Genomic DNA, 8865 nt, shown 5'->3' with positions numbered 1-8865 from the left:
AGGTGACAGAGTGCTCATTTTACTATTTCCTGATAGGCCATGAAGCTAGTAAGGGCTTATTAACTTAGAAACAGCTCACATTTAAGTCAGCTCTCCAAAATAGTCATGATTTTATGTATGAGTTCTTGAGGGCAGCTGCGCGTTGCCCCGTCCTCTGGGCGTTTCAGAGCACTCACGGGGAGGCACAGAAAATGCCCGTGATCCTCACTCCCCGCCTCCGCAGGAGCCCGGGATGTTGCAGAGTTAGACGCTTCCGTGACTGTGGGCAGGAGGCTCCTTGGGGAGGGTCAACACGTGCTGACATCCCTGGTGCCCACCTGTGCCGCCTGCAGTTCACAGTGTGGTGGATCAAGGGCAGGGAGCAGGCTGGTCCTCCGCACTGTGTGGGGTGAGGGAGAGGCCCCTGAGGCATCTGCTGTGCCGTGTGGAATCTGGTAGGTTTGCTTGACTGAATTCATGCAGTTGTTCTGGTGAAAGGAAGTTTTTCATTTATAATCCACATATAAACATGTTATCCAAGATAAGCTGCCTTCCTGGGACATAAGACTGTAGTTAGACTCTAGAGCCTGTGGCTGTGGTATAGTAGGGTAAGCCTCTATCTGTGGTGCCAGCATCTCATATGGGTGCTAGCTTGATTCCCAGCTGCTCCACTTCCAATACAGCTCCCTGCTTAAATAATTGAGCCCCTGCCACCACGTGGGGGACCCAGAAGAAGCTCCTGGCTTGGCTCTGGCTATTGCAGCCATTTGGGGAATGAACCAGCAATGGAAAATCTCTTTCCCCATCTCCCATTCTATCTATAACTCTGCCTGTTAAATAAAAAAATAAATAAACCCTTTTAAAAAAGGAAGAATAAAGTAGAATGATTTCTTGGCATACAAGTCCTGGAAAGGAGCCATATTTACATTTTAGTTGCCGTGTCACGGTAGTCACTTGGAGGACTCATCCAGCTACTGCTGTCCTGTCCGTGAGCAAGGAGGCCTCCCCTTGGGAACAGCTGCTCCCTGGCTCTTAGAGGTGTTGGCCACCTCCAGGCTCAGCTCCTGAGGCCGCTGCAGCCCAGAGCCCGGGATTCCTCAGCTTCTTCCCTCGGTGCGGCCCTGGGACTGGAGGCAGACTCCTTTCTCTCTCCTGTCCCGTCCCGGAGTTTGGATGTCCTCGCAGCAAGCAGCGACAGTCAACGTGCACCATTGACTTCATGTCTTAGAATCCAAACCACCAGGCATGCGGGTGCACAGCAAGCCGTTGGAAACCCCAGCTATAAAGTCTGCTCTCATTTCCTTCAGAAGCTGCCCTCACTTTGTCCCTTGTCAGGCATGAGTTGCTGTGGGGACTTGTGGGTCACCCAGCACCCCGGGTCGGTGGCGCTGGCCTTGTCACTTGGCTCAGCATCAACCTCTTGGTCTGCTGACCAACAACAGAACTTAGCCACAGGTGAGAGTGAGTTGGGGCATTCAGACGTCTCCTATGGGGATGTGCACGAGGGGCCAACAGGTCAGTGTGGTTAGGAAAGAAGCTGGGAACTCCCGGGAAGAAGACCAGGTGCGCCCCCAAGCCCTCAGTTCTCAGGGGTGCTGGCCAGCCAGCTGAGGAGGACTCAGACAGCATGCCGGGAACTCCGTGGGCCAGCTGGGAGGCTCAGGGCGGGCTGTGAGCAAGCAGCAGGCACTGGGCCTAGCAGTGTTCTGGGCTGGCAGAGGGAGGTCCTCAGGGATGGATCTTCCTTCCTGAGCTGGGAGCACTCCTGCCATGGCAGAGATGCCCACCATGTGTTTCATGTGACTGAAACACATGGAGAGCAGTCTGTGCTTCTCTGCTGCTGATGTGAAAGAAGACGAGAACATGGCCGTTGAAGTTGCTGCTTGGGACACTGAGTAGCAGACAGGCTCAGGAATCTCACCAAGATCTTGTGCTTCTTCAGTGCTGTCCCAGGGCAGAGTTCCACCCGTGTAAGCACAGCCTTCGCTCAGCACCCCTGGCAACCACAGATGTCACCGTAATTGGATCTTCCTCCTCTTGGAACACTTGTTTATCAGAAAGGCATAGCTGCAGAGGGACACAGAGCAAGACAGAGACACCTTTCATCTGCTGGTTCACTCCCCAGATGGTCACACTGCTGGAGATGGGCCAGACCAAAACCAGGAGCCAGCAACTCCACCTGGGTCCCATGCGGGCACAGAGGTCCAAGCACGTGAGCCTCTTCTGTTGTTTTTCCAGATGCATCAGCAGAGAACTAGATTGGAAACAGAGAAGCCAGGATTTGAACCGGCACTCATACGGGATGCCAGCATCACAGTTGGCAGCTTAACAAGCTGTGCCACAATGCCGGCTCCAGTGTGTCTGTCTTCTATGAAGCTCCATGTCAAAGCGTCAGTTATGAGAGACTCACATCCTGTTCCACAGAGCCCAGGATCGTCCTGCCTCTGCTTCCTGTTCCAGCTTCCTGCTAATGCATCTGGGAAGCAGCAGTGACAGCCATGTCCTCAGCCCTGCCAACCCCATGGGGGCCGAGGCAGTCCCTGGCCTGCGGCTTAGACCTGGCCCAGGCCTGGCTGTTGCAGGCATTTGCAGAGTGAACCAGTGGGTAGATCTCCCTTTCTGCCTTTCTTCATTTTGCCCTCTCTTCCTGTAATTCTCTTTCAAATAAATACATAAACCTTTCTTTAAAATAGTTCTGCAGGGCTGAGAGACAGGAGCACCTGGGCACCCTGTACAGGACAAAAGGCGACAGGCAGTGCCACCAGCCACAGAAGCAGGCGTAGCTGGATGACATGAGGAGCTGGGGGGTCAACTGATGACATCAGCGATGCAGCCTCGCAGCAGTCAGATTTAGCCCCAGTCTGCCCCCCAAGGAGCCTGCCGCTAATCTGATCACTGGGGCAAAGCTGCACTAACCACTGTGACTTATCACATGATAAACACGTACATGATGACCGCAACAGCAGGTTAGCGCCTTTTTACGGGTTGGGGGGCTGGGGGAGAGGGTGCTTGTCTTTGAATGAGCCTTGTATTCTACATGGAGGCTGATGTGGTGCCCCCCTTTCCCCCACTGCCCTGTTGTGCCCCTGGGCTCAGTGCTCAGACTCAGGTGTGAAACGGAGTGTAGGCTGTGAGGGAGAGGGCATGGGCTGCCTCACGGACTATAACATGCCCCGTTTTTACCAAAGAGTTGTGCCAACAAAGCAGTGTAGGGAAATTCTTGCTGTGGCACAATGTGCTAGGAATCTAAGCTGTCACTTTTCAGTCAGCTATTGTCTGTGGACATAGGATACCAGATTAACTGAAATAGTACCATAGGCCATTCGCTCTGCAACATCTGGTCCTTTATGCTGAACGCATCACTTTCAAAGCCTGCCGGAGACACAAGCCAAGGTGCTGGCCTCGCATGCCGAGCAGGCAGAGCAGCTGTGTTGGGGAGCCCGCATCTTCCGCCTTCGCTAAAGCAGCCCATCGGAAGAACTTCAGAAACCTGACCATGGAGGTATGTGGAAAATTTTCATCTACAGAGATACTTAAAACTGGAATTGTTGACAAAGAAAAACACAGACAGTCCTGCAATTTTGGAGTTTGCTTGTTTGCTTTTTGAAGTCAAAAGAGAAAACCCATCTTCTTGCACTATCTACTCCTCCAGAGCTGGCCCATGCCAGACCAGAGCCCAGAGCTCCACGCAGGCGTCCATGGGCTGCGGGGACCCAGGCACGGGCCGGCACCTGCTGCTTTCTTAGGCATGCTAGTAAGGAGAGGAAGGAGCGGAGCGGCTGGTCCGGAACCAGCGCTCTGATGGGCCGGTGTCTCCGGCAGCAGAGTCGGGATTGTTTTATATGAAGAGGCAATGCCCTGCTTTATTTCCCAGCTGCTGGATTTTGAGGGGTGGATGAGGGTAGAAGGTGCTAAGTCCCGGGCAGGACGAGGGGAACGCAGTGCTCCCTTGCGTTGGCCGCTGGAGTTCTTGTCCAGATTGTCACCTTCACGGGCTGCAGGATTTCAGAGCTAAAAGCAATCTTCCTCCTGCCCCCCTCAGAACCTGCATTGCACAGGACACAGCCAACAACGGACTGAAGCTGCTCCTGGTGTGAGCTCGGAGCCTCGAGGGTTCCTGCCACTGGCGCAGAGGTCAGCCACGGGGCAAGCTGGTGGCAAGGGGACAGTGCCCCCTCAGAGGTCTGTCACCTGCAGGCCAGGGTACAGTGCAAATGAAGCTGTCCCATATCCAGCTCGCAAACTTTGTGGATCATCTTGAGATTAATGTAAGCATTGGCATCTAAGTGAGAGAACCTTAGGTCTCTCTCCCCTGCTGGATTGGGCAGGGTGGTCACAGGGCAGCGAGGGACACCAGCCCTAGTGGCCCACTCGTTCCTGCTGAGGTTGAGGTGTGCATCCGCAGGCGCCTCTCACGTCTCTTCTCCCCATCCCAGAAGCACTTCCTCCTGCCTCCACACTCCATGGTCGAAGGTTGTGCAACACAGTGTTGAAAATAACTGGGGCCTTGGGTGCTATCTTCAATTGCCAGAGGCTGTTGAAACACAAACAGCTTTGCAGAAGCATTGAAGCCCTCACATCCTGACTTCTGAACGTGGTGCTCAGCTGGGCAGCAGCTGGCGTGGACAGGGGTGGACTCTGCTGGCCGCAGGGCTGGAGGGCATAGCTGGTGTCTCCCCCTGCTGCCCTGGGGTTTATACGTGCCCCCAAAAGGAACCCTGTCAGAAGGACATCTGGTCTGGGGCAGGCATTCAGTGCAGAGGCTGGGAATGCCCAAGTGTACCTCCTGGGACCCGGCTTTGAGTGTGGACTTCACTTCTGATTCCAGCTCCCTACTCACGCACGCCCTGGAGGGCAGCAGGTGCTGGCCCAAGTGGCTGGATGCCCCCTGCTGCGGGCATGAGAGACCAAGCCATGGATCCTGGCTTGGACCTAGGCCAGCCCTGGCTGTGATGGACATTTGGGAGTGGACCAGCCGATGGGAGCTTGACCTGTTTATCTCAGGTTCCCTTTTTCTCCCTGGCTTTCAAAGTAAAGAAAAAGTATGAACTCTGATATTATCATTAATACTAGGTTATGGACGCACAGGCTTTAATTCAGGGGTCTGACAAGGTGCATGAAGTCACCGTCTTCCCTGCCCACAAGTCATCACCTCCCTCCCTCTCTCCCTGCTAAGTTAAAAAAAATCCTACTCTGTTTCATCGGTTCCACTAGAGATGAAAAAGGAACACATAAAGCAATCTTCATACAATTAAAAAAAAAATTAAGTCTGGGGCCCAGTGTGGTGGCCTAGTGGCTAAAGTTTTTGTGTTGCATGCACCAAGGTCCCATACGGGGGCTGGTTTGTGTCCCAGTGGCCCCACTTCCCATCCAGCTCCCTGCTCCTGGCCTGGAAAAGCAGTCAAGGACCCCCAAAGCCTCATGACCCCGCACCCCATGGGAGACCCCGAAGAGGCTCCTGGCTTCACGTCGGTTCAGCTCCCCTGCTGTGGTCACGTGAGGAGTGGACACAAGATCCTTCTTTCTGTCTCTCCTTCTCTCTGTAATTCTGAGTTTCCAATAAATTAATCTTTAAAAAATCGAGTCTGTAAAGGGGAAGCATTTCCAGGGGTTATGCGATTTTGTTTCCACCTGATGTTGAGCTCCCTGGAGGTGTTAAAGCGCAAAGGGGGCGGGTACCGGCCACAGGTACCGGGCCGGCAGGGGCCCAGCTGCTCCGTGCAGGTCCAGGAACCGGGACTGAGCCGAGCTCCCCGCCCCGACAGGTGTCTGGGGGCACACTGGCCGCATCCCACCCGGCTGGCTCCTCCCCGCGGCCCCGGGGCGGGGCGCGCCGGGCAGGGCCCGAGCCAGGCCGAGGCGGCGGGGAGGACGGTGCAGGATGGGCCGCGGCGCGGGGCTGCTGTCGGGGCTGCTGCTGCTGCTGCTGCGGCCGCCGCCGGGCTCGGACGCCGCGGCCAGCGCCCAGCCGCCGCACCTGGTCTTCGTGCTGGCCGACGACCTGGGCTGGAACGACGTGGGCTTCCACGGCTCGGACATCCGCACGCCGCAGCTGGACGCGCTGGCGGCCGGCGGCGTGCTCCTGGACAACTACTACACGCAGCCGCTGTGCACGCCGTCGCGCAGCCAGCTGCTCACCGGCCGCTACCAGGTACGGCGGGCCCGGGCCGGCCTCTGCGCACGCGCGGCTCTCCTCGCCGTGGCGTCTTCCGGCTCCTTCGGCTCCGGGCGCAGGGGCTTCCGGCCGTCCGGGTGCGCGCCGCCGTGTCCCCCGGAGGCCAGAGCGGCCCGGGCTCCAGGCCGCATCAGAACCCGAGGGGGGCATGAAGGCCAAGGGGAGCCCGCGGGTGCGGCCCTGGGGGACCCCCACAAACGGCACAGCCCTCGTTTCGTTTTTGCCCCGGGGTTCTGGAGCCCACCCACCCCGCCGCCCTGCCCTGCTTTCCCTCGCCGGTTCACCTGTGTGGTGCCGCACACCTCCCTGATTACAACCTTCACTCTCCACCTCAGCTGAACTGGAGCCTAAGTAACTTCATGGCCAGGTGTTCCACCCTTTCATTACTTAAAAACGAGAGGCCGGGAGGTAGAGCGTCTGTCCCTGGCGGGCTCCTCCTGGATGGGGTCGGGAGGGAAGCCGGGACCCAGGACTTCCCCGGTCTCTCCCATGGGTGGCAGGAACCCAGCGACCTGCTCCCTCCCGGAGCTTGGGGAAGCAGGACGAGAGGCCCAGTGCAGCTGACGGAACGCCTCCCTCAGCGCTGCTCCTGCTACCTGCTTTGTTGTTAGGTCATGGGATCCCACTAGAGATTGAGGCAGAGAGCCACGGCCGCTCCTGCCGCCTGAGCTATGGCCGCTGGCTCCTGGGGCCGGCAGTGGACTGGTAAGGGGGCATTATGTTAGGGGAGCAGGTGTGAACTGCTGTCTCGCTGCTGGGGGCTGATGTCGCACCCAGCACCCTCTTTCTGTTTTATTTATTTGAAAGTTACTGAGACAAGAAGAGACAGAGGGGTCTTCCAGCTGTTGGTTCTTTTTCAAATGGACACAAAAACCAAGCAAAGCTAATCTAAAGCCAGGAGCCAGGAGCTTCTTCTGGGACTCCATGCTGGTGCAGGGTCCCAAGGCCTTGGGCCGACCTCAACTGCTTTCCCAGGCCACAAGCAGGGAGCTGGATGGAAGTGGAGCAGCCGGAACATGAACCAGTGCCTATAGGGGATGCTGGCTCTTGCAAGGCAAGGATTTAGCCACGGAGCCATCGCGCTGGGCCCACGTGTGTTTTATAAGAAGGAAACTGAGTCTGGAGCAGATTCACAGGCATGGTGAATGTTGACCAGGATTTGCACCAGGCCCCACGGTTGTTAGTTATTAATTCACAATATTTATAGTTATACATTGCCCATATTAAATGTAGGTGCAAAAGAGTTGTTTGTAACTTCAGGCAGTAAAATGAGGAAATTTTAGAAAGAGCTGCTTACGAGTCATGTCTGTGAACTTGGCAGCCATCTTTCAGATTAATGTTTAGCGATGTTCTTCATAATTACCTAACTTCAGGTTACAGAAAAAATACAGGGGCTTATGTTGTGGTCCAGTGGGTAAAGCCTCTGCTTGCCAGACCAGCGTTCCACATTCGAATAATGATTTGAGTCTTAGCTACTCTTCTTCCCATGCAGCTCCCTGCTTGTGACCTAGGAAAACACTAGAGGATGGCCCAAATCTTTGGGACTCTGCACTTGTGTGGAAGACCTGCAGGGGGCTCCTGGCTCCTGGCTTTGGATTGGCTCAGCTCTGGCTGTTGCAGCCACTTGGGGAGTGAACTAGTGGACAGAAAATCTTCCTCTGTCTCTTCTCCTCTCTATATAACTGACTTTCCAATAAAAATAAATAAATCTTAAAAAAAATCCAGCTAGGCCAGGCTTCTCTGTCGTTGTTGGACCTCCTGGCTGTGTGCCCTTAGGGCTGGTCCAGCATACACTGCGGCCACCTGCATGTGGCTCGCTCTTCTGTGGGGCTCGCCAGCGTCTGTTATCGTCTGTCTTTGGTAGCAGCTGCTGGAGCCGCGGCGAGACGGTATCTGCTTGTGGTTCTGGTTTGCATTTCCCGGATGGCTGGTGGTACTGAGCGTTTGCTCATAGGTTTGTTGGACATTTGTGTCTGAGAAAGGCCGACGTGGCTCTGGCTAGCTGATCACTGTGTGTTGTTGTGGCTGCTTGGGTGTGTGCTTCTGTGTGCCGATGCTTTGTCCTGTGTTTTCGTTGTGGACTCAGTGTGGGTGCTCACTGCTGGCCTCTCGATTTATTTGAAGGTCAGTGTCGTTCCATCTGCTGGCTCACTCCAGAGGATGGTTCCAACAGCCAGGCCTGAGCCAGGGGGTGGCAGAGACACACCGTTGGGCCATCTGGTGCTGCTTTTCCCAGGTCGTTAGCAGGGAGCTGGTGCCGTGAACCAGCACCGTATGCACTGCTGCCCTCACACGTGGTGGCTGTGGTAGGTTCCTGGAGGACTGTGTCCATTTCCAGTCGGTCGGCGCCCCTCAGGATCTTTTGCATTACTCAGGTCTGCGGTAACGTGTCCTTTTCCAACCCTGATTTTGGTTGAGTCTTTTTTTTCCCCTTGTGATCCTGGCCAATGGTTTGTGCATTTTTTTTCTTTTTTTAAGATTTATTTATTTTTATTACAAAGTCAGATGTGCAGAGAGGAGGAGAAATAGAGAGGAAGATCTTCCATCCGATGATTCATTCCCCAGGTGAGTGCAACGGCCAGTGCTGTCCCAATCTGAAGCCAGGAGCCAGGAACTTCCTCCAGGTCTCCCACACGGGTGCAGGGTCCCAAGGCTTTGGGCTGTCCTCCACTGCTTTCCCAGGCCACAAACAGGAAGCTGCATGGGAAGTG

At 55.5% G+C, this 8865-nt stretch overlaps 1 protein-coding gene across 1 annotated transcript in view; it reads left to right on the top strand.

Moving 5' to 3' along the window:
• The first annotated feature begins 5850 nt into the window (after nucleotides 1-5850).
• Nucleotides 5851-8865, top strand: part of ARSB (arylsulfatase B) — a 70109-nt gene continuing 67094 nt past the window's right edge. Inside the window, exon 1 of the mRNA XM_040985963.1 lies at nucleotides 5851-6130. Coding sequence (XP_040841897.1) covers nucleotides 5861-6130 — 270 coding nt within the window. The 5' untranslated portion in view covers nucleotides 5851-5860. The remainder of the gene's footprint in view (nucleotides 6131-8865) is intronic.

Source organism: Ochotona curzoniae, unplaced genomic scaffold, assembly GCF_017591425.1.
Source record: "Ochotona curzoniae isolate NIBS_2020 unplaced genomic scaffold, NIBS_Ocur_1.0 contig_4501, whole genome shotgun sequence".
NCBI classification, from domain to species: Eukaryota; Metazoa; Chordata; class Mammalia; order Lagomorpha; family Ochotonidae; genus Ochotona; species Ochotona curzoniae.
The sequence above is the reverse complement of the archived record's forward strand: the minus strand, read 5'-3'. Positions and strand labels throughout refer to the sequence as shown.